Source organism: Motacilla alba, chromosome 3 (genome assembly GCF_015832195.1).
Source record: "Motacilla alba alba isolate MOTALB_02 chromosome 3, Motacilla_alba_V1.0_pri, whole genome shotgun sequence".
Lineage (NCBI taxonomy): Eukaryota > Metazoa > Chordata > Aves > Passeriformes > Motacillidae > Motacilla > Motacilla alba.
The window spans coordinates 63,545,904-63,572,141 of record NC_052018.1 but is presented as its reverse complement, the minus strand read 5'-3'; the positions used below and the strand labels follow the sequence as shown (position 1 = coordinate 63,572,141).

At 42.0% G+C, this 26,238-nt stretch overlaps 1 protein-coding gene across 9 annotated transcripts in view; it reads right to left on the bottom strand.

Annotated features, from left to right (window-relative positions):
* Positions 1–26,238, bottom strand: part of NHSL1 (NHS like 1) — a 176,929-nt gene that overhangs the window by 93,824 nt on the left and 56,867 nt on the right. Inside the window, exon 1 of one of the 9 annotated variants that reach the window (XM_038130377.1) lies at positions 7,548–10,076. The exons of 7 other annotated variants lie outside the window; for them this stretch is intronic. In XM_038130377.1, coding sequence (XP_037986305.1) covers positions 7,548–7,752 — 205 coding nt within the window. In that variant the 5' untranslated portion in view covers positions 7,753–10,076. Of the gene's footprint in view, positions 1–7,547; positions 10,077–26,238 lie in introns of those variants that run through there. One more of the 9 variants, XM_038130381.1, reaches the window with a different exon arrangement.

Sequence of the window (26,238 nt, the reverse complement as noted above, 5' to 3'; positions counted from 1 at the left end):
AACTGGCAAGCACAGCTTCTTGTGCCGTGAGTCATGGACATGGCCTCCAGTTCAAGCAAGAAGTGAGAAGAGGTGTGCGAAGAAACTTCCCCCGTCCCCCCTCTAATATCCACAACATACCCTGGTGCGCTGTTACTGTGGACCTGTGCTACCCTGGAGAAAGTGTGACCAGGGGTAACTTCTATTTAACATCCCCACGTGCTCAAGCAAAATGCAGCCCTGTCACTCCCTCTGCTTGGATGTTTGATCTGACAACTTCTGAGCGCTTTATATGAAAACCTTTTACGGTGCTTCTCAGATCTCTTATTTCGGAGTGAATGGGTAAGGAAGTGATGCACCAGCTGCAAAGCACCTAGTTCACAGCCCGTAATTGCCTTCCAAACACTACAAGTTCACCACGACTCAATGTCCAGGGAACCCATCTGCTTCAGGGGGATAAAGTGCTAGGCAGAAGCTGCCATGCCATATGTAAGGGAAGCTCTAGAAGGAGCAGAGGGTGTACATATTAATTAGCTTTTCCTGGGATGGAAAATGTGCCATTCCCTTAATTGTCCAACATACGCTCTCACACGCTGAATGTACACCTTGCTTAGGTATCAAAAACACCTAGGCCTTACATTTTACCCACTTCAGCTCAGGCTTTGGAACAATAAGCTATAGATTCGAGTTGTTACAGCATTTACACTTCAATTCTCCAGGAAAAACAAACAAACAAACAAATAACAACACAGAGGTTTCCACTTACAAATGGGAGAGGCTGGTAGATAAATTATATTAATACACAAATATAAGCAAAAACAAACACCCAAATCAACCCCCAACAAATAAGGTGGATGGCAAACCTAGAGTTTAATTTCTTTATTTTTATTGAAGTTCAGCAGCTAAAAGACAATAAGAAAATGTATTTCACAGTTTAAAATCACAAACTGTCAAATCCACCCCATTTAATTGTTCCAAATGTTATAATAGAAGCTAAATATGCTCTTTCAGAATTCATAAACTTTTTTAACTTAACCACATTCTTAACCTTCACCTTCACTTTCTTTTCATTTGTAACAGATTGGAGGAAAAACAAGAAGTTTTTACATTTGCAATGTTCTGCCAGAATGGTGAGCTCTGACCATGCTGGAGACAAAGGCCCCCTCAGTTTTAGTGAAACAGTTGGCTAACAAGTGCATACAAACAGAATTTTTCATGTATGCTATTACTCAATGAGCAGTACATGGGAAAGCATATACAGCACATTGTTTCAGCTCAAACAGTGCATCCAATCACTGGAAAGCATCCAGTCTGCTTTATAAAATATAGCTACTTAAGAGTGAAATATGAAGGTCAGTGGGAATCAGTTTTGACCCCTAGTGAGAGGGAAACATTTGCCCCAAGTTTTCAGCCTAAGGATAAGCTGGACATTAGAGGGTACCCTGAGAACAAAAAAAAAAAAGCATATAAAGCATATAAAAACATAGAGAAGTTTATATACGATGAAGTAAAACTGGAAACCTTTCAAAGCAATACACTCTCAGAAGGAAAACCACAGCACCTCAAGTGTTTTGTCATGGCCACGAAGCAAGCTGAGGAGCACCAGCGAGCCTGCTAATCCAAACAGCACAGAAACTGTGGGACAAATTGTGTTGCAGTGCCCGTGTAACTTTGGGAACACAGGGTTAAGTCAGGTGCTGCTCAATTTGTTTGTGTTTCCCCCCACTGTGGTCTTCTACAGTGCAACCAGCCAAGAGAACTCTGGAGCTACTATGCACCTGAAATTCAAGGTGTCCAACTGAAGGCAAACACAGTCTGGGTCTCATCTGACAGCAGCACAGAGCTGCCCAGAAGGAACTGGGATCTGCCCCTGGAGTTCTCAAACACCAGGGGTTAACTTCCCCTGTGCCTAAGAAAAGCACACTTCTGACACAGCAGCTCTCACACATGGATTCAGCAGCACCACACTTCAGCTGCTCCATCCTAACAAAAAAACATTCCACAATCCCCTGAGAGATTAAGACTCTTCAACACAGTTAGCTTACATTAGTTATGGCTCTTGGAGGAGGCAGTGAAACCAACCACAACTCTTCATAAAAAAAAAAAAAAAATCTACCTGTTGTGGTTTTTTATTACTGGGAATATTTTTATTACTGGGAAATGTCCTTTAGCATAGACTGCTGTTCTCCTGTCACTACTTCCTGGAGAGGCACAGACATGCTGGGATAGCAGCCGAGAAAAAAGGAAGGACTGCAGCAAGTTTTATACAATTATATATTTTTTTTCATTTCTATTTTTACCTGGAACACTTTTGATCAAATAAAAAATGCTATTGTTTTTTAAATAAAAGCTATTTGCACTTTCAAAATAGCAAAGAATTGGAATTTGGCAAGGATTTTATAGAATAAATAACAATGATGTCTGGATCCATAGTTTTTTTGATAAAGCAGATGTAGAGATGTGGGTTTGAACAAATGGTTCTGTGATATTAAGGCAGATATTCTGTGATACAACATTTCTTATTTAAACTTGTTTATGTAGGTTAACAAATTTTTGCTTAGCGAACACATTTTCAGATTCCCATCTGTGGCAATATTTGCCAGAAGACACAGGAAAGACAGCAAAGTTTTGACTAAATTTGTCTCTATGTACAAGCACACAAAAGTTGGCACTTCAAGTTAAAGTTAAATGCAGAACTCGTGACTGTCCCCAGCTGTTTGACCAGCGTGAAAACTTTTGTTTGCCACTGTATATCATGAAAGTTTTACAGAACCCTCTGCTGCGCCACAATAAAATATGCTAAGACAAATAGTACATTCATAAGTAATTGAAGTAGTACCTCTGCTCCCAGTCCATAAAAGCACAACATCCAACAGTCCTACCACAAAAACGTGATATAAACTTGACCAATAGTTATAAATGCATAGAACTATATCCAATTTTATCTTTGCACACAGAACCTACATGTAAAAGGTAGAAGACAAAAAATTGGCTTTTATATCAAATCTGTCATTATTTTTTTTCTTTCACAAAAAGGTATATGAATCATATTATATTTGTTTTGGACTTACTCCAGGCTCTTACACAAATGCTTTTTGAGGTTTCCATAAATGATTATTTATGGACTTGCCCAAAGCTTCAAGAATCCTTTTCACAGACACACATGCCCCAACACTACAATCCATCACATGTTATGGATTCTACAAATGCTAACAGCTCCCTTTGGGTTTATAGGCCTTTATCTATGTAGTAACTGGCATGACTTTTTCTCACTTTGAACACATAATCTTGTGCAATAACATACAGGGAAAAAAAAAAAAGCCCAATAATATGAATTTACATTGGAATAGCAACAAGAAGTCTGGATTTGGTAATCTTGCTTATAGAAACTTAATAGTTATTGATAGTCTTACATCTCATTACTAAAAAAATGTGATTGTCTGTTCCTGAAACCTCCTTGTAAATGATATGCACGACTTAGAAACCTATAATTTAAAAATTATTTGGACTGAAGACTGGGGTGATACTCTGGTGCTGCAGTTAGGCAACTGTGATCTCACCTATCTCTACCCTGAGTTTCTAAAGGAAACACTGAAAATACAAGCTCCAAAAACCAAAAAGGTCTTGAGTCTCAAGTCTGCCTCTGGAATATGAGGAAAAACTCATCTGATAGTATTTAACTTACATGATGCACATTCAACCAACCACAGGTAGTACAGGCATAACTAAAGGGCATCATTTTTACTGACATAATGAGGCAGCATTATGCTACAAACTGCTACTGTGACAATTCAGTAATTGTTCAGTTTATGGAAATCTGACCCCTTGATAAGTGTGATGTTCTCAGACCATGATAAGTCATTAGGAAGTTAACTGACAGCTTTGGTCAGAGTTGTCATCAGGATGTTAGGACTGCTTCCATCAGACACACTGCAAGGACACAAAAGGCTCAGCTCACAAAGATTTGTGAATTTAAATTTCTTTTGCCAGTAAAACAAATTCTCACATTTAGACTGGTTTTGCAAGGAAAAAAATGGGCACTTCACACGTTTTGGTATTAAAGACTGAGAGCTGGCCAGCAAACAGCAGAAAGCCAGTGGCTGCCACCTTCTGAACTGGGCTTGATCAGTCTTTAAAACACAGCAGTTACCTGAGAAACAAGGTTTCTCTAATGACTCTAAATAAGTTTTCCAGGTAATATAACCTGCAGTAAAAGGCAGCCAAGACTTTTAACTTTTGTCATGCAGAAAGATTGGAAAGCAACCAAGTGAAATGGAGGGAGTGGGTAAAACATCAGAGCAATAAACAGGGACAGGAGCTGGGGAGAGCTTGGAAAACCTCCTTGTGTAAGAGCTGCTTCTGATGCATTGGCACCTGTAGCCAGACCAGACTGCTAGTTGTGCTTCTCCAGCACCTGGCCAGAAAAGCGTAGCTGTTTTGATTCTGCCACGTGACTCATTTCCTTTCCAAAAAAAATGAAGTAAATATGGTGCAGCCTGTGCCATGAATTAACTCACGTGTTATCTGTATTCAGAGTTACTTGCTAGGTCGTACTTGTGATAAACAACAAAGGCACACATGAGCCATGGTCCCATTCTTCCACCCATCAGAAATCCTTTGCAACACACTCTAGCTCTTTCATTTCAAAGAATATTCCTCTCAATCTTTTTCCAATAAAGTGGTTTTTAAAGGAAAAAAATGCTCTGAGCTTCAGTCTGAAAATATGCGCTCCCCCAGAAAGTAAAACATGTCGACGAAAAACTCTGATTAAAGAAGAAACATGAGAATTACAGTGTGCCCTCATTTCAAAGGGCCTCCAGCTGAGGAAGAGGGCTGAGCAAGAAAAGCTTCAAAAACCAAACCTTTATTTTACTGTCAACTTTTATAATCTCTTCTACTGAGAGCTTTATCAAATATGAAGTCTGATTGGTGCTACCAGCTCCAAAACAGTCTGCACAGTGTACATTTTACAAAGAAGAAAGCAGCAGAAGCCCCTGACTTCCACGTGCGCAGGGATCGGCCCCGCAGGACACCGGGAGTGGCCCAGGTTCGCAGTTCCCGTTTACTTTTGTTCTTCTTGCTCATTTCAAACTGACAGATCCAGCCAATCTCTGTGCTCGCTACTGTGTGCAAGCTCCGGTTTGCAGCCAAGGCAGATTAGCCACTTTGCTGGTGAAATACCACGCAACACATGCTGCCTTGTGCCTGTCACCCAGCAGCCTCGTGGGAATGCAATCTGAGCCTGGAGGAGCAATGGAGCGGCAAAAGAAGAGGTTTGAAAAGACAGGAAGAGAAACAGCTCACAAAGAACAACAATTTCATTTCCAGCTTCTGTTATTAACACTCCTGTCTTTACACGTACAGTTAGGAGATGGAGAGCCTGTGATTTGCCAGACTTACTTTTTTTTACCAATTTAACTGAGCAAGAACTGGAGGGAAAACTATTCTGATAGCTGAAAAACTATTAAAATTTCATCTAGCTTAAAATTGTCTGGTTTTCTATATAACACTTGCTATGTCTGCTGTGTCTCTCATTTCTTTCTAGTTTGTGTTAATTTAGTGATGTAGTTAATTTGAGCACCAAAGACAATACTGTTTTGAGCCCTCAGTTTTACAAAGGCTGGCAAGCAGTAATGCAACAGAGCAGTGGAACAAATTAATTCAAGAACACAAGCGGCCATTTATCACACACGGTTTTGCCTTTGAACACAAACCTAAGACAATCACTCAGCCAGGTATGGATTCTCAAACTCTTCCAACACCGTGCAAGCCTGACTCGCAGCCCAGGGTAAAAGACTTGCAGCTGTGGCAAGTTTCTCCTGCCCAAATACATAACCCACACTCCCTTCAGCCCTGGCAATCCCTGTCAGTCTGGCAGAGGACCCTGGTCAGACAGAAACGCACAGTTAGATTAATGATCCAGGCAGATTTTACAAGTTGAGTCAAACTGTTCCCTGCAAAGAGGAAATAAGCCCTGCATAAACTACACCTCCACACACCTTCCCTTCCAAAATGACATATTGTCATCTCCTCTATAGGCAGGCAGGGAGGCTTTCATAGCTTGCTGCCCAATTACAGGAGGAATTCTGCCCTCCCCCTCCTGCCAGTACAATGGGTTCTTTATGTAAATCACTTAGAAAAATTAATACACCATTAATCCATCCGTAAAGCTTCCTTTCCCATCTCTGCCCTGCAGCGTGAGCATGAGCGCAGGCTAAGGAAGGCAGCCCAAGAAACTTTATGGAAGTTACATAGAAGCCAGCAGCAGGGCTCAATGGTTCTTCTGATCCATGCAAGATCCCATCCCACAGGCAGTAGAAGCTAATCTGGCATCGCTGTACAATATCAACATACCAACAGTCAAAGGTAAAAATTACTGGTTGCAAACGCAAGCTCCCTTTTTAGAAGTTTTTCAGCAGCAAAGTAGGCTAAAAAACAATCTTCAAAGCACAGATTAAAGTTGTGTCCTAGCATGCAGGGAGCAAAGCACAAGCATATACATCCTGTGTTAGTGTTCCTGCATACAGACCGTTTACTAAAGCCTCAATCTGTTCTGACACGGAAGTGAAATTCTGGTCAAACAGCTATTAACTGCTCCGAGAAATGAAAAGAAATAAAAGGCCCTTTGAAGATCAAATGCCCTTCCAGAGCCTGCCTGCTTTTACAAAAGTGACCTTACAGCGCAACAAAGTCAACTTTACACTTTCTATTAACAAACTACTGCTCTGGCAGCACTAGAGAAATTACAACCAAATCACTCACTTTACTGAGTATTTTCAACCTTGCATGCACACACACTCCGCTGCCTGCCAGCCAAATACTGGTCCTGCTCACCAACTCAAGTGAGCAAGCTTCTGGAATTTGTTTTGATTTATGGCAAATATGAGGTAATTGTTTACTCAGTGACCTGACCAACTTCATTCAAAAACAGAACACAAAAACATAAAAGTACTTTTTAGAAGTCTCATATAAAATATACTCCAGGTCTGAACATTTCAAGGGTTCAGTCAGAGCTGCTTATCTCGTATCCTCGATGTCCCTCCTCTCTGTGGAGCAATTCCCATCACTTTCTCATCATCTCTTTTATTTTGCATCTGGGACCTCTTCTCAGTCTGCCCTCATAAAACAAAATACACTTAAATTTTTCCCAGCAGGACCATGAGGCAATCATCCAAGAAAAGCCACCCAGTCGTTTAGAAGTGGAGTCTTAAATAGCTTTCGGTTCCACATTTTGAAGAGAGATTCTGGCTGCACCTGCCCAAAGACTCTGGCACTAATGACTACTGGCTACAAGAAGCATAAACAAAACTTACCTATATCGCACACAATCAGTACCCAGATGGGAAATTAAAGGTTTCTTCTGTTAATTATTATAAGCTTTCACAGTTTTAACCCCCCCAAAAAACTTGGCTAGGCATTGCTGCACCTCAGCTTTTGCGCTGCCCTCCTCCTCCTCCCCCACCTGCGGCTCCTGGCTCCCGGTGGGACGCGAGCAGCTGGATAGAGCCTAATGGAGCAGGGCTGGCACTTTAGCAGCAACAGCAAGGGTTAAAGAGAAAGCAAGTCACCTTTCCTCTGCTGGCTCCGGTAGGTCCAGTTCTCGTCGTCCTCGTCTACGTGCTGCACGCACATGGAGGAGAGTTCCCCATCGCTGCGAAACAGTCTCTTTGTCTGCCTTGACAAGGACGAGAAATTTATCCAGCTGACAGCACGCGAGAGGGAGCCTGGGTTTTGTTTGAGTTTGAAAGATCTCGAAACACACTCCTTTTTCATTTTCTTTCAAGCCAGCCACTGGCGCCGGTTCCAAAGAGACCTCTCTGAAATTGTTCCTGTCCCCTTTCCCAGCGGTTTTCGCGGGAGGCTAAACAAACTCAATCCGACTTCAGTCCAGGTTTCTTCTCGCTGCCTTTAAACCAGCAGCAGTATGGAGGCAGGTGGCTGTGCCAGCGCAGCTCCCCTGAAGCTGTTTTGATACAGCACTTAGGGAGCTGCCAAAGAAAACAAAGGGGAGAAAAGCAGCAGAAAGTGGCACCTTGCAGCAGCTCAGCGGAGCATGTAAGGGCTGAGCAGAGCACAGCACTGAGGCAAGTGTTTTCCCCATTCTCCACTCAACAGCAAAAACTGCACTCTTCTCCCTGGCATCGCTGCCCGGGAGCGTGCAGGCAATTCAGTCCCCTCTCCTGGCTCATGAGAAGCAGCCCACGAGGAGGGGAGAGCAGGCAGAGATCACGCCTTGGCATGGCACTGCTCATGGGGGACAATAAAGCCACTGCACTTCTGCCGCCTCATTCTGGCTTCCCGGCTCCCTCAGAGAAAAGCCTGGTGAAGGAGCTCCAGGAAGGCTCTTCTAACAATAAAACCGACTGCGTGGCTATCGCTTAGGATTAGAGTGAAATATGATAGGCTCGCTCTTCTAAAAGCAAAACTCCTCCTTTCCTCAGCCAGCTCAGCGGCAGCACAAACTTCTGAACTCTGCGTGCAGAAATAGGAAAGCACTTGCGCACCTCTGCGGACTCGGAGAGGGGGAAAATAAAATCCTGGAGCTTTTCCACACCAAAAGTATCCTGAACGGTGTGCTGAAAGCATTAGTGCCCCCGTAACTAGTGGTAGATTTGAAAAGAAACTAAATAAAGTGCATAGATGTAAACAAAATCTGAGCAGATATTTAGTGATCGGGCTCTCACAGCTCATAAAACAGGTTTCATTCCCAGCTGCTGCATTCTGCTGCCTTCTCTTTAAACTAGTAGCTAGGAAAAGCACTCCACAGTGCAAAAGTTTTAAAAAGTCAGGCACTTCTGAAAGCTGCAGTGCTTGCCCTGTATGCCAATACCAATGCTGCTCCCAGGAGGGAATAAGCCTGCAAGATGGAGGGGCAAAGGGTACATTTTAAAGCAGATGGGAGTTGGTTATACCAAGGCACCCCAATACCCATGGGTTTTGCTGTAATTGGTCACCAAGATAAAAGTTGACAAAAAAAACCCCCACAAATTTCTATCTTACAAAAAAAAAAAAAAAAAATTGAATGTGGGAGATAGCCAGTTAGGTCAGGTCAGTGAATCCTCAAGGAGATGGTGGTAACAAGGAACCCGCGGGAGGGGTGGGGGCAGGAAGGAAAAAGAACACGAAACCATACCCTTTATCTGAACAACAAACATTAATGTCTTAACGTCCTAACGGCTGCAGATGATGTTATCAAAAGGACAAGGATCCTAAGAAAAGAAGGGTGCAGTGTTCGGGCTCCCAAGCTGCCAGTCGGATTTACACTGTCGCAGAACACGCCCCAACCCCTTGGCAGATGCTACCGCAGCCCTCTGGATTCTGCTGCACAGCCTCTTCCAAACCATTAAAAACAAAGGCTCTGGCTTTTTCTGAAACTTATGGCTCTGTGACTCATAATAAGAGGATAAGGTTTAACCCACTGACTGGGAGGCAAAAAGCTAAGTACTGTATCAGATTACCCTATGAATCAACCAGGCACACCAAAGTGACCTTTGGCTCCCACTAACACAGCACAATGGGTCGGCCAACTGTCTTCTGTAAATAATTTAATAGGCTGCGTTTAAACTGACCTCACTCCAACAAGGTAATGCATATGTACATACACAGGTCTCCCACCACTTCCCAAAGCCAGTGGTGCTGCAGTGGGGTTGTGGAGGGAGGGGGTGCACGCTGAGTGTGTGCTGAGTGAGTGGGAGTGGGAGCTAACACACTGCTAACACTCGCTTTTCTCACTGTGTCATCAAGTCCTTCGAGCTGGGGTTTTTTTCAGACACCACTCCCCATGCCTGATGAGACAAGAGACCTGTGTAGGGTTGGGAGGTTTCCTTTGTTTTTCTTCCTTTAAGAAGACTTGAGAATGAGGAGTGAGGTACCCCTAGAGACCCAAATATATATACCCCTTTCGGAGCAGCTCATGTACAAATAAACAGGTTTTAATAAAAAAAAAATTTAAAAAATCATAGACCATGCTTAAAGTCAACTTAGTTCTTTTGACAAAAAGCAAGCGATTTGGAATTGCCAGTACTGAAAAGTACAGAGAACTGTAAACTACCACAGCTATTACTGGCTAAATTATACACAGCCAGATGTATAAAACCCTGGTAGGAACTGCAGAATCACAGTCATCTCCTCTCCACTGTACTACTAAGAAACAGAAGATCAGAGGAACCAACAAGAAGGAAACCCTTTCAGGTTAACCCAAAATGCCAGGGTAAATCCCAGAGGCCTGCCCAGAGTCTAGGCAGCAATTTAATTCCAGGAATTTTCCTGACCTGTCTGTACCTCTGCCTTTTTAACACGGTGCTGAGTCATAACTTGGTGATGCAAGAGCAAAAGCACCGTGACTGACCATAACATTTCCATTGTTACTGTAAACAGAGTAGTGCAATGCTTTGCTCAGAGTTTGGTATCATTCGATTTCATTGCAGGAAAAGATCCATTGCTGTACACTTCAGCTTCAACACTGTCACTACCACAGAATGCTTCTTATTTCTAGGTGACAAGCTTAATATCAGCATACATCGTTAGACATGTGGATCAAAAACAAATTTCCCAAGCTCAAGAGAAAACAGCAATTACCATTTGAAAAACAATACATACTGAGTTAACTGTTGCAAGTTAAACCATTCTTTAATCACTAGCCAAATACAAGGCCACAGAGTTGGAAATCTGTCCAGAGGAGAGCTGCAAGGCTGGAGAGGGGCTTGGAACACAAGCCCTGTGAGGAACGACTGAGGGAGCTGGGGTTGTTTAGCCTGGAGAAAAGGAGACCCAGGGGTGATCTTATCACTCTCTACAACTCCCTGAAAGGTGGTTGGAGTCAGGTTGGTCTCTTTCTCCAGGCAGCACTGACAGAACCAGAGGACACAGTCTCAAGCTGTGCCAAGGGAAATATAGGTTGGACATTAGGAAAAAGCTTTTCACAAAAAGAGTGATAAAGAAGTGGAATTGTCTGCCCGGGGAGGTGGTGGAGTCATCATCCCTGGATGTGTTTAAAAAAAAGACTGGGTGTGGCACTCAGTGCCACGGTTTAGTTGAGATGTTAGGGCATGGGTTGGGCTTGGTGATCTTGAGGTCTCTTCCAACCCGGTGATTCTGTGAAATTTTAGTATCTGAAACACTGTAGAGGCTTAAATTTAATTATGTAAAACACTCTACAAAGCCATATGAAAGAAACAAGTACATTTCTAATAAGCTAAGCTAATTTTCCAATCTATTTTCTCCCTTATGAAGACGTCATACAAGTATATAGGCTTCATATTTTCCAGGTTATGTATGTAAAGGTTCAGGCATTATTTTTGGTACATTTTTAATACAAATCCATCTTAGTAAAAAACACAAAGGAATCACAGAAGAAGAAACACAGGGCTTGAAGCAGAAAGCTAAACTGGTTCCTTCTCCTGCTCTTTTTTATTTCTTTCTTTTTAGAGATGAACGACACCGAATAAACACAGTCTCACATACCATCAGGATTTTTACCATGCATCCCAATCTGCTGGTCTAAGAATTCTCTAAAAGTTGTTAAGCAAACACACGTACATGGTTCACAGCCACTGTGTTCTCCTAATGCCAGAAAAAAGAGCAAAAAAAAAGTTTCACAGAAAATGTTTCGGGTCAGTGAAAAAAATCAACAAAGCAGAAAGACAAAAATCCCAAAACGCCACAGACATGCTCCGTTTTTGGCTTTTGGCACAATCAGTATGTTAATTTAATTCCTACATTTCCTAATCTATCATTTCTCATGACTCAACAAGACAGTAACATGGATGATTCACGATTACAGCTTGCTGGGATAGCTCATGCTCCAACAGCTGAGAGGACACCTCTCTCTCAGGCTTCCTGAGTGTTTTCCTTCAGGTGATAACAACTCATCATCAGCCAGTCATAAAGCCATTAGGATTAAGCACCGGCAAAAAGCCATTGAAAACACCTTCCCTGCAGTCTCATCCCATCCTTACAAAGATCTTACTGCAGCCAGCGAAAGGAGAGGGGTGCTCCAGCACCTCCGAAAACCCCTCCATCCCAGAAACCACCCCAACACCATCAGATCAGCTACATATGGTCACCTCCCCAGTGCACTCATCATCTCCAGCAGATACGTGGGAATTTCAGTCAGTTTTGAAACCTCGTTAACCTGACCTCCATCGGAAGTCTTTATCTACAACGTGCCTGTTCTTTTACAGGTACCCTTTGAGATGCTCACGTAGCAAACCCACAAAGTAATCCATATTCCTGCATGCTTATTTACAGCAAAGCAGCCACGGAGAGCACTCTGGTATAAGAGGGCCTCAAACTTCCAGTTAAGGTTGTGTCCCTTTTTATGTGCAGGGCACATAAGTAAGAAACTCTTTCCCTTTCAGTGTGAATGGACCCGCAAGGGGGAAAAAACAGTAAAGAAAGAAAGGAACAAAAATGAAGTTACTTGCCCAAGATCACAGAATGGATAAGCAGCAAAGCTAAGAAAAGAAAGTAGGTCTCCTGGCTACCAGCCTTGCGACCTACTTAAGTAGGCCCTGTCTCACACAAAAGCAATGCCCATTAATTGTTTCTATCACAACCCTTACAGAACCTCTGAATGCCCTAATTATAAAGAAAAACTTCCTTTCTGTTGGTACCCTTTTGGTTTTGTGGAGTTGTTTTGTTGGTTTTTTTAAATTTAAAAATACACCATATCCAAACTAAAGGGGGAGGGAGTTTTATACTGTAGGACTGCTTTGAAGCAGCCCATCCACATTTCCAACTTTATTAGATCCACAAGGAAAACAAAAGAAAAAAAAAATCACACTGCAGACAACTATTTCATCCTACAGAGGATAAACCAGCTTTTGGACAGGTCTGTATGATGCACCTGCCACCAGTCTCTCTTCCTTTTTTTAGCTTCTGTGTCCCAGAAGGATTCACTGCATCAAGGCAATGTTTTCTCTGATTCAACAGCTGCACTTGCTTTGATAGGGAAATTCTGTAAAAACAGGGGTGCATTTGCTATAAAGTGCTGGGCTAACCTGGAGCTGGTTCTCCCCTCAACAGCAGCTGTATGTAGGGATAATGAAGGCTCTTACTGAGAGAGAGAGAGAGAAATTGAGCAAGGAACATGAACAGTACAAGCTGTTTGTTAGCCAAAAAGATATGTGTAAGAGGGGCGGAACCAACGCCAGAATTGCCCAGAAAAAAAAATACTGTTCTTCTCTAAAATACTTTGATGCCAAAAGAGCAGGCAAGTTAACTGCGCATAGAGACACCCAGCTGCTTCTGCCATACAGAAATGCATTCACAGGCTTTGGGCTTTCTTCATCAGCGTAATTCCAGAAGTGATGCAAACCCCAAATTTTATAGAAAATGTGCTTGCAAGTATGCAAGGAGTAGTGTGATTACTGACTGGCAGGAGCAGTTTCAAGTACTGAGCTCTGCTAGGTAAGAGCGTGATGGATGCCCTTAAGGTATTTAAAGACCTGGCGGTGTGACAGCCGGGGACATGGTTCAGTGGTGGACATGGCAGTGCTGGGCCAAAAGTTGGACTCAATGATCTTAGAGCTCCTTTCCAGCTTAAATAATTCTATGATGTTCTGAGGAACACAGGAGGAAAGGGCTCGATCTGCAGTAAGTTTCAGTCTTGCCTACACACGGACGAGCTTTTCTGTCGTGAGGTTTGATGCTGTGGTACAACTTACGGGGACGAGTGACGGGGCTTTGGTGACTCCGGGCAATGTGCAAACATTTGGGTACTTCACGGGCAGCCCTTCCCTGGGCAGCGCCGGGCCGGGACCGAGCCCGGCCGGAGGCGGGCAGCGTGTGCCGGCAGGTGGCAGCAGGGATCCAGCCGGGATCCAGCCGGGATCCGCGCTCCCACCGCCCCAGCGACCTCGGCAGCGACACAGTTACGGTGACACACGGTAGTGACTTATCTTTCAGCAGTTTGCCTGTAGTAAGCTGTTATTATCTCCGCTTGAAACGCAATTAACAATTTTAGTGGTTTTTTATTGGGGCATGACAAGTCACTAATTGAGACAGCTCTGCTGAAAGCTCCCTCTAACTGTAGTCACCTCCTCGATTCCTACACGTTCTCCTAGGTTGTGGGGCTCTTGCTTTCATGACACAAAATGTTTTTTAAAATCCCCTAACCGTAGGGTCACCTCTTTTCCAAAGCTGAGGCTTGGCCAGGGAAGTGCTCTGCTCACAACTGTTAGCCAACACATCCCAAGTGCTGATAGACTGGGAAGATTAACTATCTTAGTATGGATTTTTTTTGGACAGAGTAAGTTTTCTGTCTGAAGGGAAAACTGCGCGTTTTTTCCCCTCAGGCAATCATCTGTTCACTGAATCACCACAATTATCACCACCAGTGCTGATGAACACGAGAAGTCACTTAGAGAGTCTGGGAGAGAAATTGGAGAGGTGCTCCAGCAGCATTCAGCACCTCGGTGCCCCTCTGCCTCACTGTGCTGACCCTTAGTCCAGGAGCAGGCACCCGCCGGCACAGCTGGCACGAAGGATGTTCCGAATGAAACCACCCCATCACTCACAGGGCAACTCGAACCTCCCAGGAAAGCTGCGTGCTTTTGTAGTATCCTGTATGCACAGGTACTCCTCTCTTTGCTCTGGAACACTCCAAAAATGAACACATGAGTTTATAAACTCAACTTGCACGGCTTTAATCTAAATTGTAGGATCAGTTTAGTCTCTCCTCCTACTTTACTCAGCATATTCTGTGTTCTTACTAAAAAGGGGCTCAAACCATTTTTAATACCTGATTGCACAGAAACTTTGCAACACACCAGTTACATTAGAAATTTAGAAATAGGAGGCTTTGGTGAAGCACAAGAAACTTCTACGGAATCATCCAGGTTTCCTGTGGAAATGCTGACAGCTGCATTGAAAGTAACTGGAAGCCAGTTAAAAACAAACTGTATAAAAAATTACTTAACATGTAATTGAAGATCATTCTGCCAGCAGGGAAGTACCCTAAGACAACTAAATAAATATCTATTTCCCACTTCTCTGATTAAGAGGGTACCAGGGAAACTGCAGAAGGGATAAGCTGTTTGCTTTGAGGTGGAAGCCCTCTGCTGGTTAACATAAACTAATTAGCGCACTAATCTAAATGTTTTTGAAGATAAGAGAACCACAAAGGACAAGAAATGAGACAGTGGCTTAAGAAAAAGCTGAGAAGAACCATCAGCATCTCAGAAATCCTTATTCTTAATTTTTTTTTACTTTTTCCTGTTTGTATTTACATATCCTTTGAATTACAAAATACGCAATTTAATAAATCTTACCAGGTCTTTGCAATAATAAAATGCTACAATGGAACTTTAGAACCCTGTGAGACACTTGGGCAGACCTGACCATTCAAACCCTGAAAACACAGCTCTTGAGTATTATAAGCAGGTCTCACTGTTTGATGTATAAACCACATGATATATTTCTTCCTATAGATACAAATGCTGTTTGTGCACATCTTTTTGTCTTGAGTCCTGTATCTTTAAAACACATTTCAACATTACTTCACAGCCAAACCAGCAAAATTATTTACCTTACTGAAACTGTATGTAAGTCTCTTCTAGGAACCAATCTAAGCACGTGCAGTTTGTGTAAACCATGCATAAATACCGAACTTCAGAAGACAGACAAAGGGCTCACATTTGCATGTGTGTGCACAGGTACAGGACTGCAGCAGTGCTTTTTCAGTTTATTGCTGTGTTTACATGCCAGCTGAGCCTGGCACTTGGTAAGTACAAAGGAGTGTGTTGCAACCCTGGACAAAATTTGTAAATGAAACTCAGCCCCACCACACCTGGAAGAATGCTGCAATCTCCTCTCTTCCTGACAACAGGCCCTAGGTTAAAAGAAACTCATTTCTAGGTGGAGGATGAGCACAAGGAATGTTGCTGACACACAGAGAGTGAGGAGGAAAACACTGAATTTTTGTCTTAGTTACTGTCCTACATAGTTATATTTAATCCCAATTAAAACAGCTCTGTTAAAATCTTGATGAAAATGCAAGAGAAAACAAAACTTCTGAAATAATGAACATATGGCCTATGTGTGTGCTCTCTCTGTATGGAGTGCCTGTGCATGTGCTCACTCCATATGTACACATCCACATATTCAGCAGGAGCACTGTGACCAACAAGAAAAAAATTTCTCCCTCCCTGCAATTTCCCCTTCTGCCACATATAGGTCTGAAATCAACTTTGATTTTTATAGGTACTTTTTTTCAACCTGAAACACTTAAATATTTTCCCCTACCAACAGAAGTTCCTAGGTCGAAAAAAAACTGAGAATACAGAAGAATAGTATGCAGGGTCAATCCTGAAGAGCATATAGTCCCCCCTAAGTAAAACATTTGAGACACAGGAACTCTTCACCTTCATCAGCTCTGAAAATCAGGTGAGAAGAGGAGGTAAAATTAAAATCCAAGCTGTCCTCAGTAGAAGAGAAGGCAGGATAAATAAGAACATTCACGCAAGCAGCAGGAATAATCTGATGCTACCTCTCAACCACTGGCATGTGAAATAATCAGCCTCAACAAAACAGTTGCTTAGTCACAGTTAAAAACCCAAGAGTACCAATTCTTAAATCACAGCACAGAGAAATTAAATCAAGGGTTTGCAATCTTCTGTAATTTGCACCACATCATCTTGTTTATGTATCTAAAGAAAGCTCATCTTCTGGCACTCACTGAAATACAGGGTGGGAAGGGTAGAAAGTGAAAGAGAAGTCACATACTATTGAAATTACAGGTGTAAAAAATGTTTGTTCATCAGATACTAATCTGTTGAGAGCCCAGTGGATGTCTCCCACAATAGTAACACCCCAAACCCACTTCTCCCAAGCAGGAGAGTTTAGAAAGCAGACTCACTGTCTTCTCACATCCAATGCCAACCACCAATCACTATTTCAGGTGGTTTCATCAGGGCAAAAAAGATTCACACCTTGATAGTCATTGTTAAATGAAGTCATCCAGACATTTCACTATTAACCAGTGGACTAAATAACAGGCCTAGTCTTCACTTAGTGCTTTTGCCTGCCCACAAGACAATCTGCTTGGATTACCCTGCCAGCCTGAAAACAGCTCTAAGGTACTCATCATCCAGGTTCTTCAACGCCTTCCTTTTCAGATGCTTGGAAACCAAGCATCAATCCTGATCTATCCTTCAGCTTGGCTTCTCCTATGGCCAAGACAAAAACATCGCTCCAGTCTACACCATTGTTTTTTTATTCTTTTGGCACAACTGGCAGCCCACATGCTAAATCCAGTATTTCATGAGGTCTTTTACCTTCTCCTTGTCAGAAACAAGAACATGGCTAGAGCTGGATACCCAAGCTTCCACACTTACACAAAAAGAAGTGGAGCATCAGATGTGCAGGAGAACATGCCCAGGTCCCAGGGCAGCACAGCACCATAGCAATAATATGTCTTTACATCTTTCATAAGGTGATTAGTAAGAAAAAGAAGGACCCAAAATGAAAGCGCCTTTCTTACTGTATTTCCTGTGCAAGTAAAGGCCACTGAGATAACAGGATATGTCACATCAATTTAAATGAAACACCTTCCCCAAAGAAAATATTCAACTCTATACTGTAAAAGATAGAATGAAATCAAAATGAAGATTTAACTGCTGTGTTTTTCATGTAATTCTGCCTGTAAAGTCAAGCCAAAATCAGTTCTCCCCAACAAGAATACTACATCGCTAAATGCAAATGGCAAGCAAATTACATTATGAAGTAAGAAATATGTATTATTTCACTTGCAGTAGACATTCCTTATTTACAGGCATCTGGCAAGTTGTCTGCAATAGAAAGAGTTGCCATGTAGATATTCCTAAAGAAATAAGAATACAGACACATGGGATTAGATAAAAAATAAATTTATGCAGAAATACTTATTATCTAATCATGTACTCTATCCATCACATACCACATTCTTGTTGTGCAACCAAGTTTATTCACCCAGGGGAATCCACCAAAAATGAAAATGCTTCATATGTATTTATTCATCAAATAAAAATAACAATGGTTTCTAGATGGGAACTACCACCTTCTTTTGATTCACATGCCTCCCATGCTACACCTGTTCTAAACTCATATCAAGTTGACAAGATTATCAAGATAGCTTAGAGAGCCAATATTTCTCTGGAGTACTTTTTTTTCTGCCAACATAGCGAAGTGGAAAATATGCTGGCTCTCTCAGCCAGCTTTGGCTGGCATGGAGATAATGCCATGCTCTGTGGTTAACTGCTGGCTCCTCTTCCTCCAAGGCGCTGTGAGTCATCTCTGCTTTCCACACTGGTATCTTCCAAACAATTCTGGGTAAAACTCTGCTAGTTCATTCTCACCAAAGACATTGTATGAGAGCACAATTACACAGAAGGGATCACATATTAAACAAGTTTTTTTTTTTTAAGCATTCCATTAAAAATGTGCAAGGCAAATATTGCAGTAACTATTAATCAAGTCTAAAATTAAATTAAAACTAGCTTCATGAAAGATGCCTGGCCATTTTCTGGCATTTAAGGCTTTCCCTTCAAGCACAAGCACAGTCACAGCAGGATTTGCTACTCTCATCCAATGGCACCTTTTCCCAAGCTTAGACAAACAGATGTGAGGAGACGCTTTCAATCCCTGCTTGCAGACAGTATTGTTTTTTCATTATGACAGAGTGTTGCTGAGCTTGGCAGTAGAAACCACCCACTTTCAGGAACTCCCAGTGTAGTTAATATTCCTCTGGTTAACAAAAGATGCCTTGGTCTGAGGCTGTTGCTACAGGCTGTTGTTACAGCACTGCACCCAGCTGACCTTAATTTATGAAGGGCTGCTCTGGTTACAGAATCCTGAGTTATTCTTCTTAGTTTAGGGCCAGCAAAATGCAACAGATTGACAGCTCTAAACATTACTCAGGAGGGGAATGAATAAATAAATACTATCACATACTGGCTAAAATGTTTGGTACCTGCCAGCATCCTTCAGCAGTGCTTAAAAGACATCTTAAAGTCCAGTTTCATTGCCAACTTAGTATCCTATGTGTTTTGTCTTAAAAGAAAAAAAAAAAAGTATGCCACTTTTTAGACACTTAATAAAGAAACTAAATGACAATGCAGTTCCTTAATGGCTCCCAAATTCTGGGTGCTCTAGGGGTCACTGTGAGAATCTCAAAAAAAAAATCCCCTTACAACATCCACCAGGACAGTGCTTGCAGCCCACCCTCCTGGGTGTATCAATGGGATCTGCCCTGAGGTGAGGGCATTACGAAGCCCCTTTTCTCTTGCTCCCAAGTAAAGCCAGGAAAGCAAGCTCTTGTCCTTCCCACCCTCTGCGTGCATCTCAGCTGGGCTCACCCTGCGCAAGCTCCGCTGCCCAGGCACTGCCCCGCGCACGGCGACACTGCAACCCTGGCCTCCCAGAAATGCTGGGATTTCAGCTCGATCCCTGCAGCCAGCCAGCTCATGGCCCCAAACCATCTGTGTCAGCACAGCCGAGGACACTGAATCCTGAAGGAGAAGGGTGGACATGAGCACTGAAAGAACAGGAGCTCCTTCTTGAGCAGGGTGCGGCAGGTTAAGCTTCTGTAGCCCCAAGGCTACAACTGTCCAGGAGTTCTGCAAACTCTCCAGTTCTCTGGAGAACACATTCAGGGTATTGATAAGAAAAAGAAGGTCTGAGCTTCCTGGATACTTCCCTGGATGTCTATTCAGCTTGTACTTCAAAGTAAAAAAAAAAAAAAAAACCAAAACAAACCAGAAAACCAAACCAAACAATCACTTTGATTTTCAAACAGAACTCTTCTTTTGCGGGAAAATCTGTTTGGAATGGTATTTCTTGAGGGTGGGGTTTCTTTTTAAAAAGTGCTTTATTTTCACTGTGTGTGGGAAAATGATTCCTGAAATATTTGGCAGTTTCTAACACAGGAAAAAATTAAAAAATCTCCATAGGGGTGAGGAGGTCAGGGTTGAGTAAAGTGAGCACTCAAAACATTCATGTGAATAATATCACCATAATAGACTCAAAACACTTCATAAAAATGTGTGGAAAATTCATTGAGATGGCAGAAAATAAATATGGCATCCAGGATCTCCTGAATGTCATTACTGGATGCAGACTTTCTTTTTTTTTTTAAGGTTTGGCAGTCAGTTTTGCTATGTTGGAAGTTCCCTCCTATGCTAAGAATTATATCCAAAAGCATCTCAGCAACCAGCCAAGACCAAGAGAGGGAAACATTATTATGTTCTCCCCAGTTCAGGGAAGGATGAAGCCAAGGTAAATAATTTGAGAGCTGTCTTCCGAAGTAAACTTTTCTTTTGGTTCATGAATTATTTCTACATTGTCAGCCAAGTATAAACATTACAATTTGTTAGCCCATTGAAATTAAGTGGAAGTGTATTTCCACCTTAATTCTAGAGAAACTTGTTTCCCTTACAAATTTTTTTAACTCCAGGCCTGCTTGACAATGCTGTTGCCTGCTACTTGGCTTTCAGCACTGATTTTGCTTTGATTTTTCATGGAAACCTTCAGCTTCAGACCGTACTGTGGAAAGCCAGTGCAACAAGACAGGGCAGAAATACATTTCTGTGCTAGAGCGGTAAGCACAGAGAGAAAAAACAAGAAGACAAGTCAGTCAGGTGAGTGAGGGTAGGACAGGCATCCCTGGCATTCCAGCCCTGATGGAAAAGAGATGTCATCACTTGCAGCTGAGGTGCTCACACAAGCTCACTCCTCAACCAAAGCACAGAACCTGCACATGCCCCTACTCGGGAAAACAGCTCAAGATGCATCCTAAAATACCCTCCCCTGCCTTCAGCAGCAGGTCCACTGGGTAGACACTCATCCTTTAGGCACTACCAGCTAGTTTTAAGCTTAGAGAGAGCTGTTGCATTTGCATGTCTTCACTAAGGTTCATTTGCAGTTGTCCTACAGGTTCTGCCTGTAAAACTGGGTATGCCGTCTCCTTGCAGGGAGGCTGGCCTCCTCCTACCTTCCCTTCTCATCCCACAGTTTCTCCATAATGACTGCTTTCTTCTCCACTCACGGACACTGTTAGTCAGAGCCACAAACTGACACATGAGAAAATATCTTTAACTTCATCAAACACTCTCTCCAATATCACTCCCTCTCCTTACGCAGCTTCCCGGGATAGCGCAAGTGGGAAACTAAGCCAAGGAAGGCAAGATAGCACCAGAGCAACCACAGAGCTGCTCTGCATGCAGGGTGTGGGGGGAGCAGCACCCATGTGCACCTTTCTCTCAACACCTTTCACAGAGCTGCCAATTCCTGCAAAATTCAGGGTGAATCATATTTGCGCTGCTTCTTCCCACATCCCAGTTCTTGGGAGTCATGTATCTGGGCAAGAGTCATGTCTTATATCTTCAAAGGAAAGTGAAAATGTCTAAATTTAATTGGAGGGATGCAGAAATTCACACAACCTAAACATGATAAAAGTTCAAATCCCAAGAGGTATTAAAAACACTTTTTGTTTCCATATTTCATTATTTTTGGGGGGTAAGCTCAAGATCCTGAGTGCTTAGCTTAAACCCAGTGGCACAGGTGGGAAAATCTGAGCCAGATGGAAGGAGTTAGACTGCAGGAATGCAGCTAGAGCAGGATAAGGGATACTTTTCTGGGGAGGGTGCTGAATGCTTGCATGCAATAATTTTAATTCCTGTCGAGGTAATGCCCCATCCGGGTGGATGCAAGATGAAAATACTGGCTTTTCATTATCGGATAATTGGATGCACACCCTTAGTAGTGAAAGTAGTTTGTTAAGTAGTTAATTCATCTCCAAGCAGTGAGAACAAGCACGCTAACAAAAATACTGCAAGATCCCAAGGGTTAGAAGAGAAGCAAGAACTGAAGCAGCAGGTGTATGAAAGTAAGAAATCATGCCATATGGCTGAGAAGCGTTTAACCAGTACAGACCAATAACACACACTCTTCCCAAAAAAATAACACAGCCAAAAATTAGCACAAATTATTTCACTCAATAATTAATGAAACTTAAAATCTTATCCTACAATGCTTCTTTTACTCAGGGAGTTTACTGAAAATCTGATCTCAATTTTTAAAAAAATTTAATCATTGAGTACACTCAGATTTTATTCAGACTTTAAAAAAAACCCCAAACTTTAAAAAGCTCTCATTCTGAAAAGAGCAATTCCAAAGTTGGGTTTTTTTTAAGCACAAAGTAAAAAACATCTGAGATAACCAGAGTGGGACTGTCACTAGCAAGTCCACCCCCCTCCCTTTCTCAGTCTCACTAAACTGGGTGTGTATAAAGGCAAGCAGGCAGCTCTGGATGGATGCCTCCACCTAGCTATCAATTACTGTCACAAGATTTGTACTTCATCTATTTTCTGCCTCTCCCATTTCATTTTCTCTGCATCAGCAATAAATTTAGAACAAAAACACAAGACTAAAAATTCAATCAGTGCCACCTACTCAAGCCAATTCACTACTGAATTCATAGATGAGCTTCCAAAAAAGCCACTTTGTTTTCAGGAAAAACAAGAAGTGATTAAATTGAACATTTAACACTTTTTATCTAAAGATGGAACATGCCTACAAATTTTGTCAAGTGACCTTTGTTTGCTATACACCGACATTTTCTTTTCTCCCTTCTTAGAGAAAATTAGGCAAATATATTTAGGGGTGAGAAAGAAGCAACGTTAATGACTGACTATATAAATCAGGGTATACTGAAAATAATTTAATTGACATTTAATAAACTAAGCCATTAATTGATAGGTTTGCCTTGGAAACAAGAGGTATAGCCCAGATAACTTTTCTGTTGTGATCAAATGAACAGACAGCTGGCAAGAGATAAGTAGTGCAGAAGAGTCAGTTACTCAAAACAAATCATGATTCCTTTAAACCAAAATAATGTCTTGGAATTAGAACTCGACAATAGTTTAGAACATTTACCAAAAAAAAAAAAAATCACATGCTTATGCCACGCAAAGGAAGATGATGATGACAGTGCTGGACAACAAGGAGTCTGCTAATAAAGATTTGAAAGAAAAGAAGATAATCAGCAGAACGAGAGCTGGTGTTTCCATCAGAAAGATGAAGCTGATCCCCTGCCCACAGGAAAGATGACACAGTTTGGGGACAGAAGAGAGAAGTATTTCCCTCACCCACGTAAGACATCTGATCTAAAGCTTCATTCAAAGATCTTACAAGTTTGGGGCATTTGAACATGGGTTGGTTTTGTTTCATGATTTTTTTTCCCTGTTTTGGGTAGGGGTTTTTTTGTTTATTTTATTATTGATGTGGGGTTTTTGAGAACTCAGCACAGCCTTCATATGACATAAAACGAAAAACTTCCATTTTATTGATCCATTTCAGTGCTCTGAAACACAAATCATGGCTAAAGAAATGCCAGCTATGCTCTACTGTCAATCTGTTGGTCCACAGCTGAAGCAGTCTCCTACCATCTCTACTGTTTCTATATTACTGCTTAATTTCCTCTTCTCAATTTATGACATTTCTGAATCATCAACACAAAAGACCAGAAAAGGGTCCTGGTCTTGGGAATTGGGAAGTTCTCAGGAAACCTGGGGGTAGTATTAAGGAACAGGAACTTTGGCAAACAAGAGAAAAGACATACAAGGAAAAATAAACTCCATTTAGTAGGATTATACAGTCAAACTGAAAAATGATTTTTTGATCTGATGTATAGCTTGCTGGTCCTTTGTTAAAGCAGACACACATATGTTGAATGTCTGTTTAAAAGCAGAATACTTCACTAAAGTATACTGAAGCTAAAAAAAAAAAAATTGTAATGGAGACCATAAAAGGGAGAAAACTATGGAATGTGTTACGTTCATCTAGCAAAGCTGTTCCCTAGCAATCAGCAGTTTCAAGCAGCCTATATCAATCCTGCTCTTAGACACAATAGTCTAGTCTGAAATACAAGCCTAAACTAAGACAAACCATTAGAAAATTCTCCAGAGATTTCTTTTTCTTTCTTTTTTTTTTTTTTTTCAGATACCAGTGGCAGGAAATCCTGATGGCAAGAAGCATCATGAATTCAAAGCTCTGACTTTATAGCAAGAGGATGGAATCAAATCACCTCCCTACACTTTGCACTTTAAATGAAAGTGCTTCTTTTTTCCTTAAAAAAAGGAAAAAAAGAAACAAAGAAATGAAATAAAAGGAAAACATCGACAGAGGTCTTCATCATAGTAAAAAAATGTCTGGAAACAATTAGCAATTGAAAAATGGAAGAGGAAGAGTAATAAAAATTATAAAAACCTTAAAACACTAAGTAGTAAAGTATTCAATTTTTATGAGTAAAACATCCTAAAAATTGCAGGCATGTAACTTAAAGTTCAATACATGCTTCCACAGAGTTTAATGGAGTTCAAAATAAAACCAAGCTCTTCAGTTATCGACATTCCAAGGCCATAAACCTACACAGCAAGTCATCAAAGCAAAACATCTGTGCACTGTCCACACATGCAGCGCATGCTTATGAAACAGAAAGAATGATGTCATTTCTGCCTGGTTTTTATTATATTCCATTTGCTAAATTCTCAGCAGTATGGCCCTACCTCTGCCTCTCAGAAACAGCCCAGTGTTGCTTTGTCAGCACTTGGGGCTCATTTACAGTGAAATACACTTGCAGTGCCCCATGGTCCAAGGGCTCCCTGTCACGAGCTAAGGAAGATGCTGCATGGCTTCATTTACCTGCCACAGCTGCCAACAAGCCCTTGCCTATAAATGAACCTGAAGTGATAAAGATTTTGTCAGCATTCCCTTTGTGCCACCAGTGCAGCCAGCAGCCTGCTCCCCAAACACAGCTGGCCTCCAGCAAAAGTGCTCAAGTCCACACAAAGCAACACAAACACAATGCTAAAATCAAGTTTCTCGTGGAGATAAAATCTGGTCTCCAGCAGAGAGCCATTGCAACCAAAGATGAAATTCTCAGACATCTACTGTCCCCAAGGCTGACATGTCTTGAGCCCACTTGATGCAGCAAGGAGGGAACACCATATGCAAGAGGAAATATCAGAGACCAAACCCATCATGGCTTTTCCAAGCCAACTGCACTCTGTCCATCAGCCTTCATCCTTCAAGCTGTCCTCCTCAGAAACTTCACTCGCACCAGCCTCCTCACCACTTCTTCAAAAATTCTCCCGAACAACTGCCCATTTTACCACCTGCCAGTTGTTTCTTGAAACCAGCCACCCCCTCCATTGTCCCACCACTGTTCCCCATCACCTGTTACTTCTCCTGACCATGACCACTCATGTTATCAACACATTTTCTACAGAGACCATAAACAGGAGAATTACTCTTGCAACCTGCAGAAGCACTGGAAAGCATGGCTAGGCTAACACAGCACTGTGCTGCATGTTTCTTCCCCTTTGGGGGAAGCTAATGTAAATAAAATGAACAGATTTCTGGTACTAGGGCCTGGAATATTCTTAGAAACTGTCTACCCGACTGGCTGCCTTTTTTTGTTAAAATATACCATTCTAAAGAGAAAGACAGTGTTGTTGAGCAGAACATATAGTTTTATAAACTTGGCAATTCATTTCTTGTTTTTACTGATTTGAGAAGGTCTAGCACATTTTAATGAGGGCTTTGTAAATGTGGACCCTTGGCAGTTCTGTGGAAGGATACAGAGTACATGTGTTTCTCTCAGACCAGTTCCAGGAGATGGTGGAAAAAAGCCATACCCCTTGATTCAAATGAAGTCACTCCTGTGTCTCTTCCAAAAATTACAATAGCACCATGTACAAAACTCATCAGTAACTGGAGAATCTTGGACTTCTTTATTTAAACCTGGATTTGATGCAATATGAATGCTTTCTCAAAAACAACTTTTCACATAAAGGCGTTAATATAAACTCGATCATATGTTTTGAGGTTTGAGGTTTTTTTGCACATACCAACGCTTTCTTGTAATACTCTTGGAGTGTGTAATATTGGCCTTACACACTGCATGTAAAAATAGTCTGTCCTCTTACCAAATAATGGGCTAGAGGAACCCCAGGGATTTTAAATCTGGACAGGCTGTAATGGAAACGCAGGATGTGCTTGTGGACTCTGAATGGGAAGCAATTCCTAGGGCTGTGGAGGCCAGCCTCCCATGGGATGGTCCACTTGGCTGCCTCTCCAGCCAGAGTCACTGCAGGCACACTGCCTTCTTTCCATCCCTGTCATCTCTTCTGGCCCTTACCTGGTCTGATATCAGTGTTACTAAGGCAGCAAATGCATACAGTACCGAGACCAACTGAGCAACAATTCCCTCTACCCACACAT